The 12,148-nt window shown below is 39.2% G+C and overlaps 1 protein-coding gene across 1 annotated transcript in view; it reads right to left on the minus strand.

Annotated features, from left to right (window-relative positions):
• Positions 1 to 257: 257 nt before the first annotated feature.
• The window catches only part of SLC12A2 (solute carrier family 12 member 2), a 65,824-nt gene continuing 53,933 nt past the window's right edge, over positions 258 to 12,148 (minus strand). The window contains exons 19-27 of the mRNA XM_056848036.1: positions 11,250 to 11,329; positions 8,791 to 8,916; positions 7,142 to 7,189; positions 5,057 to 5,170; positions 4,846 to 4,957; positions 4,297 to 4,383; positions 3,279 to 3,414; positions 3,048 to 3,115; positions 258 to 457 (exon numbers count right to left, since the gene is read on the minus strand). Of these exons, the coding sequence (XP_056704014.1) occupies positions 322 to 457; positions 3,048 to 3,115; positions 3,279 to 3,414; positions 4,297 to 4,383; positions 4,846 to 4,957; positions 5,057 to 5,170; positions 7,142 to 7,189; positions 8,791 to 8,916; positions 11,250 to 11,329 (907 nt within the window). The 3' untranslated portion in view covers positions 258 to 321. The remainder of the gene's footprint in view (positions 458 to 3,047; positions 3,116 to 3,278; positions 3,415 to 4,296; positions 4,384 to 4,845; positions 4,958 to 5,056; positions 5,171 to 7,141; positions 7,190 to 8,790; positions 8,917 to 11,249; positions 11,330 to 12,148) is intronic.

The raw sequence follows: 12,148 nt of genomic DNA on the forward strand, positions 1-12,148 counted from the left end.
CTTTTATAAATCTATAATCCTTTTATTGATCAAAAATAAACACTTTTATTGCTGCCGTTCAAGTAGCAAAGAAAAACCTGTTTATTCATTCTTCAGTCTAACAAAGAATCTTCCCCCATTAAGCAAGGTTAAATTACAGAAGAATTAGACAACTGAAGCTTTCACAACTTTAGGAGTACAGTGACTTTCCTTGTGTGCTTTGTTCAAGTCAGTGGAACAGTGAAAGAGTAGTCACTTTTTGCCTGCATGTGACATCCCAGTCTCTCTCCTTTAGGCACTGAAGTACCATTATCTTTGCAGCTGTACGTTGTGCAGTAGTGTTTAGGAATAGAAAGTAAGAACGCTCTGATGATTCCCACGAACAAGGAGAATTGGTGGCAGATCCTTTGAAAGAGCTTCTATCCAAGCCATGTACAGTGCACTTGATACTGCGCTTTTTCGTGCCACTGGCAAACTCCTACAGGGCAAGGAAGGAAGGGAAAAGGCAAAATGCCAGGTTAATAGAGTTGGTTAATGTAAAAATGTTTTACTACTAAGAGACAGCCACTACTTACACTTTATTTCATAAAAGTTAACTGACAATGGTTTGGCACCCAAAATGTTAAATAATACTTTGTAGTAATAACAGATTATAACCATCACTTGGGACAATGCCTTAACAATTCTGCCTGATACATGGCTTTTGCAAAGTTAGCAGTAATCAGGGTACTTAGCATTACAAGCCTTCCAAAATATCAGCAGTCCATTAGAGAAGTACCTTGCCTTCCATCAGAGAATACACTTCCACTTCACACCACCCAATCTGAGACTGAAGGGGAATTCAGACCACTAAACTTCATTGCCTGCTGGAGTTTTGGATGCTGTTATGAAGCAAACCTCTGTGGAGGACCTGAGCATCTGGAGACATGCAATGTGCTTTCTGGCTTAACTGCTGCACTCTCAGCCTGGCCCTGACCCAAGCAGAGGTCCAAATTCTACACCACCACCAGTAGTAGTTCCAACAGGTGGTTCACATGTGTATTCCTTATAAGCTTCCTATATGAGAAAACATCCAATACATTGAAGAAACAATGTGAACAAAATGTGATTTTAAGTACGCAGAGTGTAAAAACAATCCCAAAGGTACAGCATCACAATCAAAATGAAGTTCATTTTTAAGAAACTGGAACATTATCAAGAAACATCTAAAAGTGGTAAAAAGTAAAAGAAAGAATACCCACATTCCTATACTGAGCACACAGTATAGGATCCTAAAGAACACAGGACCCTAAACATACTTATAAGTTTTCTGTTTTAAGCCATTTTTCAAAATTTCCTAGTAACTTGGCTGAACCCAGCAGGAGGTCCAGCTATTCAGGCTGAACTCGCCTGTGCTGAGCAATACCCCATTGAATAACTGAGACATACTGAACTGAGACACTTTCAAAACTTGTGAATGGGATAAATAGATCGTAAGGGAACCAGACAAATAGCCAGTCATAAAGAGTAATGCTAAAACATTGAACTTAAAATGAATGTCTGGTCTGGATGACATCATTTGTGGAAACCTCTTCACAACTCTGGAGTGATCTGGCAGAGAGATACAGGGTATGTCATGCCTTCTGCAGAATTATCTGGCCTGGCATAGGAAGTATTTTACATTACTTAAGAAATTAAAAGTCTAGCTAGAAGATGCCAGACACGGGAATTCCACAATTAGACATCAGGAAACAGGCTTCAGGCAAGGCAGTGAAGCTTTGTTGTACATACAAAATGGAACTTGATCAACCTGAGCAGTCTTAAAAGACTGCATTCATAACTAGTCCATGTCTTGAGCTCTGAATTAAAAGCATAAACATTTTCAGACTTTTCTAATAGATTCAAGATTATTGCTGAATGGATTCTGCTTCATATCTAGACTCCTATATGGGACTCTCAATTAAGACGAACAAGTCCATATCTGCTTAGCTCCAGCAATACTATAGCATCAGTTGCTCCCAGACTATTCAATGGACCCATGTGATGGAACAGCTTAATTGTTACAGGCTTGTCAGGGCCTTCAGAAGGATGACATCACACATCATAGCATTACATCAGGTTCCTCATTTCTTACCATAAGAAAAGGTGAGTGCACTTTGTGAAAACTGTAATCAAATTTAAAATGTCTGTTGATTTTTTCAGCTGTATATGTTTATCACAAATTACAGTGATAAATCAATTTTTTTTAACAATCTAACGGCACCTTGGGCACAACTTTTGGGTTGTTCCATTCTGAACTGAGCACACAGTATAACCAGAGCATATTTGTGGGGTAATTACCTAATCCCGATGGCTCAGCTATATTACAACATTTTGACATCATGATGTTCCTTACATGAAATTAATACCTAACACCAAATATTTTTGTTTCCTATGGGGGAAAAAATTCCCTTGACAGACAGGAGATATGGTCAATATCAATACAGCATTTGGGAATGCTTTGGGAGATAAAGACGATGAATAAAATGCCCCCAGTGGCTAATTAAGCTTATTTTTAAAATATATTGTACCTTGCGTCTGAGAACATAAGTGGGTTCAGGCTACAAACTGCCTGCACATGAGGTTGCAGAGGCAGATGTACCCTTCCTCCGCATTGTCTTCAGGAACACCATAATCCACACACACAAAAAAAAACCAATGGTAAGAATCACAGTACACACATGAACAAAATGCCACAAGCACAAAGGGCTGAAGTAAAGAAGGGGCTAGTGGACAGCTTACTCCATTGAGCTTGCTCTGCTAACAAACAAAAGCAAATCATCTTCCTACGCAACTGCCCCTTTTCACTGAAGCCCTCCTGGCATTTTATTCAAGATGGTCCTGCAACCCTCCACATTGACTTTTCAGGAGTATGCTAGGGGAAAGACCTACTAGCACAAAAAATAGTTTGTGGAAGCTGTTCATAGGAGCCAGCTTTTTTTGTGTTTTGTTTTTTGGTAGTGTCAGTGGTACTTGTAATATTTTCTCACCAGTTATGGGATTATTTGTTTCTAGTGCAAATGTGAAGAACCATAGAAAGAAGTACTTACATAACAATTAGATTAGCTGTGCTTGAATGCTCTTTCAGTAATTCATTTAGCCGAATCTGGCGGTGACTCTGCAATTCAAATTAGAACATTGGTGATGTAAGACTAAGTAGAAGAGACCTATTCACGAGAAGTCTGATTTACAGTTGTGACAGATCAAAGCCAACTGAAGAGTTACATACAGAAGAGTTAATAACAGTCAAAACTATGCATGAAGGGGAATTACAAATATACCTTGGTTTTGTACAGCTCAATTTCATTGTCTGTGATTCTCCAAGGTTCATCTTCTTTCATTTTATCTGCAATGTCTTGTTCTTTATCTTCTTCATGAAGTCTGAATGGCTCAATCATTTCGTCAAAAGCTGCAACGCTGGAAAGCATTTCAGTACACAGTTGGTGCTCAAATTGTGAATTGAAATCCTTATACTAAAGGCATGGAACGAAAATGCTGCTTTATGCATCCACAAAGATGGGAGATGACTGTTATTTTTCCCATGCTATACTGTAATGTATTTAAAAGACCACAGAACAAGTCAGGCAGGATTTGCCATTTCTGAGAATGCAATGGCTCAACCTTTCCTGGCAAACTTTAGAAAAAATTTCCCACCTTTTTGAAACTGCTTTCAAAGCTCCCTGCACTTTTACAAGACATTTGCCATCTAGCTTAGGGAGCTGAGAAACAACAGCTCAGAGCTTCCTTCAGTATACGATAGCATAAATAATAAAGAACAGATTTAAGTTTTAAGGCCATTTATATTTGGAGTTTATTTACTAGTTTAAGATTTCAGATTTATTATGCCAACACAATACAACTCTGTTAATGTTTTGCCTTACTAATTTTTTAAGTAATAATTTTATACTAATGAATGAAAAAAGTTAAATATTCTTAACCAGAATCAAACATTTTACTTTTGCTCAAGCTGTGTGGGGGAAATGTACTATTTAACACTGTGGCAACAATTTGTTTTTTATGGCCAGAAATCAGAGCAAAAATGAAGCAAGAATTCCATCTGAATTTTACTATTATTTGAGGTTAGGCCAAGTATTTGATATTTTTATTTTATTCTATTAAATGGCATACAATTCATTAATGCATTTCTTTCAAAATGGCTCACTCATTAACGTTACCTATAATTCTTTATTTCCATAGTAACAGCTGGTGACAGCTGACAACAGCAGCTTGTAGTTGTCAGCTACACAGTTATAAAAATGATATAAAAAACTGAAATAGTCCACACACATATAAACTTACTTTTCTTTCTTTGGCTTTGTATTAATATCCCCAAGGACCATGATATCTGAGAAATCTATTCGAAATTTGCTCAGCAACGTAGCCATCCTAAAAGAGTTCAAGAAGTTAAATGAATATTGTCAATTAACAGTTAAATGAATATTGTCAATTAAATTTAATCGAACAATATTCAATTCATTTAATCAAATACTGTCGATTAAATGAATACTTAGCCTGAATTTAGCCCACATTATCCTGTAGTGTCAGAGTAGCCATATTTTAATGCTAAAAATATTGTGCCTATTTAAACAAACTAAAACAGTGTGCTTAAACAAATACTACATCTCTTATATAATATTTACTTCCAGAGGCTGCACAATTTAATAACATTCACAAAAAATTAGAACAGAGGATAAAGGTTATCATTTTGTTAAGTTCTATAAAATCATGTTAAATTCAAGCCTGTGTTTGAAATGCTAACGCAAATTATTGTTCCCAATAATCTGGAGAAATGCAAAATGCTGATTTAAGATGTGATAACACACTTGACAAATGTTTGAATTCACTTACGCTCTTCTGTCATGATCTATTCTGTTTATTTTCCCACCAATGAACACCCTGATCTTACAGTCTTTCCACTTTTTCTTGGTTGTCAGAAGATATGGAATCAATAATGTCAATCCTATATGAAAAAAGAAACACATCACCATTGATTCCACACTAACATTTTGCAATACTAACATTTCTAACAGTGCTGCAATGTTTTAAACATTTATCTTACCCCCATCATCAAAAAGCCACCAGACATCGATATTGTTTTTGCCTTGTTTTTTCTGAAATTGAGAACTTGCATCGAGGAGCCTTTGATCAGCCATGTTCAGAGGAGCAGATGGGCCTTTAGGGTCTGTCAAATTGAGAAGAGATGCTTGAAAGAAATGAAACAAGCAGAAGTGTTGATAGTTATTTCCCACTACAGAATGTAATTGCAGATTGTTTATTTCTAGCATCACAATTTCACCTCCTCCCCAGCTTTACTTTCTGGAAAACTATTGGAAGACCTTTGTATCAATGAACTTCAAGGTACCAAGCCTCCAGAAATGTGAACTTTTGAACAAACTATTCTCCTTCCCTACCCCTCTGGGTAAAGGACATGACAGCTAAGCAATCTCATTAGGGAGCAACAACTGTTTTTTTTTTTCTTCCACCAACCAGTACAGCAGATGGAACATACAGTGCTTTAAATCCCATCACAAAGCTACAGAAGCCCAACACTGAGCAGGTCTTGCCCTAGTAAGCAGGGCAGAAATCTCATGACAGCCCTGCATAGCAAAACTGACTGATACTTCATCTACTTCTACATAAAGGAGGAAGCATCAGTAGATGTCATCCATCCCATTAAAAACCAGACAAGGAAACTATACAAAAGCTGCTTCATTTGAGATCTTAAATCAAAATTAATTATTTTCATTTTCTTGCTAAAATGTTGGCTTAGCACCTTATTTTACAGACCTCTTGCAATTTTGTGTTGCTTGAGTGCACAAAAGAACCCTTCAAAGTCATGGCTACAGAGAATCTTAAAAGACTTTCATATTTAAAAACGTTACTCTGATCAACCACAGAATTTAACTATTTTCTGGAATAAAAATCCAAGTCCTGTCCAGAATCTAAAGAGACAAGTTTGATGAGAAAGACACAAGCAAGTAAGATCTATTAAAGAGGAGATGGAAAGACATGGAAAAGAGAGAGAAGGTTCCTGTGAAGACTGCAGAGTCTACAAAGATGACAGCTGTGGAAAGACTGCAAGCATAATGACAGGATATTAGAAAGGCAGAGGTAACACGCTGGCAAGTGCTTAGGACCCAATGTGTTTCAGAACAGGCCCTCCTTCCTGCGCATCACAGTAGCTCCCAGATGCCAATGATGAAACTCTCCAAGGAGGAAATGCCATAGCATGCATAGAAAAGGAATGGCAAAGATGCTCAAAATATTTTTTGCCCAGGCACTCAAAAACTCTATGATTACCTATTCAGGCAGAAGTTTGAGGCTAGAGGACTAATGTTCTGAACAGCCTATTATGCAGATAAATGATGCTGTCCAAAGCCCACGTGAAGGTAAGAGATATTTCACTTCAGGCAATGGATGTGGCACAAACAGAAATGCTAGTAAGTGCTGCCCTTTCTGGACAAAGCACATCTTTAATGATGGGCAGTGCCTATATTGTAGACAGTCCTCATCCCCTGTCTGAGGAGACCAAGTGGTTGCTCCCTCAGAAACTAGGCAAAAGGAGTCATGGGCAGTACCAGGCAGACAGGAGAGAGAATAATGCACTCAGTATTCTACCTATGGCCACAACTTAAAGACCTACTTTAAGATGTACCCCAAGTGAGTTAATGTGTGTGGTATCACAGTTTACTTTCCTTTTCCGAATAGCTCCCCTCCACTTCATATTGTTGACTACTTAAAACACACTTGCTAAGGCAGAGAGTGGAATAGTGTTTGTAAAAGATGGCAAATTTAAATGTCCCACTGGGCCGAGGTTATGATGATGTCCTTTGGATACTGTATGTGTGTGTAAGACACTATACAGTTTTGTTCATTAAAAGCTTGGCACAGCTTGTCTTCACTATAATCCTGTTTTCATTTTGAACACAGATATTACAAAACATGTAAAATAAATTAAATTCTTCCTAAAAGCCAAAAAAAGCACATCCTAGCTGTGATGTTTCTCACAGGATTCCATAGGAGCTTTCTAAGTATGAAGTTTTATCATCTGAGATATGTTGCCTCAAACTAAAAGTATGAGAAAATATAGACTGATACGGTATGGAAAAATGGATTAAAATCAAGAGATGGAAAAATGGCCTGCCTTTTTTCAAAAGTGGCTGTGTTGGATTCTTGACATCATCTTCATCTTCTAGATAAGGCAAGGTTTAAAAGTAAGAAAAAAATTAAGATGTTATTAACTGTATTAACGAAAATGCGAACAACACTTATTTCTAAGGCTTAACATAAAATGGCATTATGAAAAAGCAAACGTGAATGAATTCAACCAAATCCTGCTGATTAGTATGTCCCACACTTTTTTTTTGTAAAGTCCTGGGGGGTGGGGGGGTGGGAGATGAACCAGTTGTCCATTTTTGGTTTAAACAAGTGATGATTAGGAAAATTATTTTTTCCCTGAAGAGGGTATGGTGCAGGAAGAAAGGAAAGAGTTCACTGCAAATTTACAACCCTACAGTATTCTCCCAATGTAAGGAAGGGGGAAAGATTTCCACAAACTTCCCACATCGGTAGATATATGCTTGCCATGTACACATCAGAACAAAAGAACAGCCCTGCTGGCTCAACCAGTAGTTCATCTAGACCAGCAACCAGTTTCACACAGTGGCCAACCAAATTACCCTGGAGAGCCAATGGGGCAGAGGCCAAGTCCTTCTTTGATTTTACCTCCTAGTACTGGTATTCAGAGGTTTAATAATTTAATATTATTTAAATGTAAATAGATTAATGTAATAATTACTATGGGCAGTAGCCATTGATGGACTATCTTCCACAATCCATCTAATCCACTTTTAAAGCAACCTATGCATATTTATTTATTTATTTATTTATTTATTTATTTATTTTTTACCCCATCCTTTCCCAGTCAAAGTCAGGGTGGCTAATAACCAGTAAAATACATACAATTTAAAATAAATACACTATACAATGTATAGGTCAACCTTTGAAATCATTACCAGTATTAACATTAAAATTCCCAGCGTCACCCCTACTAATAACAAGAAGGACAAACAGGGGGGTGGGAGAGGAAAGGGAAAAGGGAAGGAAAGGGGAAGGGAGGGTAGGGAGGCCAGCTAGAGTGGAGCCATCACTGTCCTCAACCAGAGGCCTATTCATGACTATAACATCCACTGGCAGTGAATTCCACAATTTACTTGTTGAGTAAAGACATATTTCTTTTTGTCTGTCCTGAAACTATTGCCCATCAACTTCATTGGGTGCCCCCTGAGTGCTACCATTGTGAGAGAGGGAGAACTCCCAATCCACTTTTCCTACCCCATGCATTATTTTCTAAATCTCCATTGTCAGTTGCCTTTATTCTAAACTGAATAGTCAAATTATATTTCTCACAATATTGGAGCAGTTATGCCTGTGCATAAGTTACCTATCCGAGTGTTAGTCTGCAAGTGGAAGTCTCTGAATATGTTTGATCATTCCCTAAAACTGACGAAATAATTAAAAAACTGACTGGTATTCATATCGTCCACTTAATCTCAAACCATGAACAGTACAAAAAATGTGAAATAATAAGTAAATATCTTCCACTGGGCTAACATCTTGTTGTCTGGAAACAAGTTTCCTCAAGTTTAAACGATCATTTGAAATGTGCCACTGGATATTAAAGAAAGAAAGTCCGTGAGCTGTCCATGCACACCTCTGGATTTTTTTAAAAAATAAGACTGAATAAGGATTCCTGCACTGCAACAAACAAAATCATATTCAGTAAATTGTTACCTTTCTGAATAGGAGCTTTTTCACTCACGGGCATAGAAGTGACTGTCTCTGGCTTCTTGCTGTAGTCCACATTTACTATAATATCTTTGGTTACAGGAGATTTCTCTTGTGATGACAGTAATTCTTCTGTGAATGTGAACAAATTTATGTAAACAAATTAATTACAAGATGAAGACCATAATCAACTAATTTTACGTCAGAATACATGGCCAATGTTAAGGTCAGGCAACTGGGGGGGATTAAACAGCACAAACAGTGTTCAGTCTCTCTCACCTAAACACCCCCATTTGTGTTGACCACCTAAAGCTGGTCTCGTAAATAACAACAGCTCCCCAATAGTATGGCTTAGATCCAGCTCAGTGTTCCTGTAGGCGCGAGCACTTCTGTCCACAGAGTGTGGCTCGTGTGTGTGTGGAGGCGTGAAACTTGCATTCTGCCGGTGGAAGTCCTTCTTCCTGAAGAAGTACAGCACTGGATCTGGTCCTATATATCTACTCCTAAATCTCTGCCCAGAGGTAACCTGTTGTTCGATTCCAGAAAAAAATCCCATGAAAGCTTATAACCTACCAGAAATGTTGTTAGTCTTTAAGGTGCTACTGGACTCTTGCTCTTTTCTGCTGTAGTAAAACCAACAGAGCCAGCATGATATTGTCGAAGGCTTTCACAGTCAGAGTTCATTGGTTCTTGTGGGTTATCCGGGCTGTGTAACCGAGGTCTTGAAGCAAAAAATACCAAGACCACGGTTACACAGCCCGGATAACCCACAAGAACCAAAGAGCCAGCATGGTTTAGGACTTAAGAATGGGGGACTCTAATCTAGAGAACTGGGTTCGATTCTCCACTCCTCCACATGAAGCCTGCTGGGTGACCTTGGCCAGTCACTGTTCCCACAGAACTCTCTCAACTCACATGGAGGCAGACAACGGCAAACCAGCTCTGAATGCTTTTTGCCTTGAAAACCCTACAGGGTCACCATAAGTCAGTTGTGATTTGACGGCACACAGATACACACAGTAAAACCAAACAGAAGTGTTGCATCACTTTAAAGACCAACAGATTTAAAGTAGCATATACTTTCATGGCTAAAGCCAATTTCACCAGAGAATCCTCAGTCAGCAGATACAATACATTACTAGATACAGAGGGCGGAAACTGTAGGGTTAAAAGGGTAGGGTTTGTGACATTCTGAAGCAAAACTCAAAATATAAGATAAGCACAGTGATCTTTTAAAGCAACTGTAACTGTGTCAGTTTAAGCCACAGTAAATACAATTACATCTCCTGTTAAATTCTAATTCCATAATTATTTATCTGTTAAATCTTCAAGGTGTCTAAAATTCTTTATATAGAAGCAGAGCAGCCCATTAAAATGTATTTTGCCATGGAGTTATGATCATTTACAATGACTTAGCAGGTATCATGTACTTAATGATGAAGAAATTAAAAATAAAAGAAAATGACATGCCAGGAAAATTTCCAGGAACTTCTCTTGTACTGTTTACGAAGTAATATCTGGGGGAGGGAGGCAAAACTGTACCTTGCTTGGGGGAAGAAAATACCTTGGCTGACTCTAGGGCCTTTTATACAGGGGAAGTTTGTTGTTTGGTTTGCCCCACAGTTTTCTGACCCAAATTCTCAAACATCGTATGCATGGGGGCTCCCCCACCCCTGAAGAAATTCGAGGAGTACCTTGTGATGAATTATGAATTCCCAGTGACACTCGGAGCTTCTGAGTCCCTCCCCCTGAAAATGCAGCCTTGTTTCAGTTTACTTGAAGGGGGCAGGTCAGCTCTTAAAGGGACTGCTCCCTGTTTGTGTGCGTGCTTTTGCAAAAATGGGTATTCCTCCCTCTCCTTTCTTCAACAGCTCCCTGCCAGGAGCGGCCTTCCAGCCTCTCTCCGGTTGATGTCTTCCTACACATATCAGCAATGTTTCACTCCCTCTTTTGTGCATTCTCATTAACAAAAACAGCTTCCTCCATTGTCATCCTTGCCCCCACATGGGTCTCCCCCATTTCTCTCCTCCTGCAGAACCTTTCCAGGAACAGCCACCCACCACCCCATTTTCCCCCAAGTCCTTCCCCACAATCCCTCTCTAGCAATGCATACACCCACCCTCCCTCCCCATACTCACTGTGAAAATAAACAATAAGCAGCCTCATAGCATTCCGGGTTTGAGGGAAGGGATTGGATGGGAGGGACAGACACGTGGGAGGGACAAGCCAGAATGGGCATGGGAGAGAAACCCAAAGTTAGGACTATGCCTGGAAACGGCGGCGATTTCCCTCACTCTTGCCTCAAAGCTGAATTTAAGTTCGTGTTAAAACAGGAAAGAACGAGATGGGAGTGAAGTCACTTCTGAAGGTTGGTAAAATCCTGAATAATGCCAAGGAAGCCTTGAAGCAGTCCCACAGGAAATGCAAGCTGGCATAAATGGCCTAGATATTATGATGAGGATTACCTTGCCCCTGAAGATGAGAAATATCCAGACCTTCCCTCATCCGGATAACAACCACTCCATACTGAACATCAAAGGCATCACTGTAATAGATCAGGTAGACATTTTAAAAAGCAATTCTAGCTCAAAAAAAGTGACTGGCTGTATTGTAAATGGAACCTATAGAGAATAGATGTCATTTACCAATCTGGAATAAAGGAATTACTTCATGTCTCAAGCAAAAGCTTCAGCCCCCTACTTTCAGCATTTTAGATGAACTAACAGATCTGATGCTGAGTTTTTAATATTATTGTTTAAAAAAACAAAACAAAACACCACCCCAAAGCAGGCTGCAAATTGATTATCTTACTCTGTCTATATAGGATTGCACTGTTAATAAACTAGGCCCAGCTGCTTGCTACTGTTCAACAACAGCCACCCCACAAAAGCCAGTGTTATGTAGTGGTTTGAGGTTCAGACTAGAATCTGAGAGGCCTAGGACTCAACCACCACTCTGCCATGGAAACTCACTGGGCGACCTTGGGCCAGTTACACATTCTCAGCCTAACTTAACTCACAAGGTGGTTGTGAGGATAAAATGGAGAAGAGAATGATGTAAGCTGTTTTGGGTCCCCATTGTAGAGAAAGATGGGATAGAAAAGAAGTAAATATAGATGAAGGTGGGGGCAGATACAAAGTTAGTGGATGGTAAGGAAGATGAACACATGGGGGTTGCCAAGGGGAAGAGGCATTAGTATGGGAAGGGGGATGCAGGGGGAAATGAGTTGCCTCCCGCACGTCCTTGTAGGTCCCCCATTGTGGAACTGGGGGTTGCCCACCAGCCAGCATCACTTAACTGGGCCATAGTTTTCCTGGGTAGAGGCTGGCAGGGGGAGGAAAGGATGGAAAGCTGAAACAAGGGG

The sequence above is a fragment of the Euleptes europaea genome, chromosome 4 (assembly GCF_029931775.1).
Source record: "Euleptes europaea isolate rEulEur1 chromosome 4, rEulEur1.hap1, whole genome shotgun sequence".
Lineage (NCBI taxonomy): Eukaryota > Metazoa > Chordata > Lepidosauria > Squamata > Sphaerodactylidae > Euleptes > Euleptes europaea.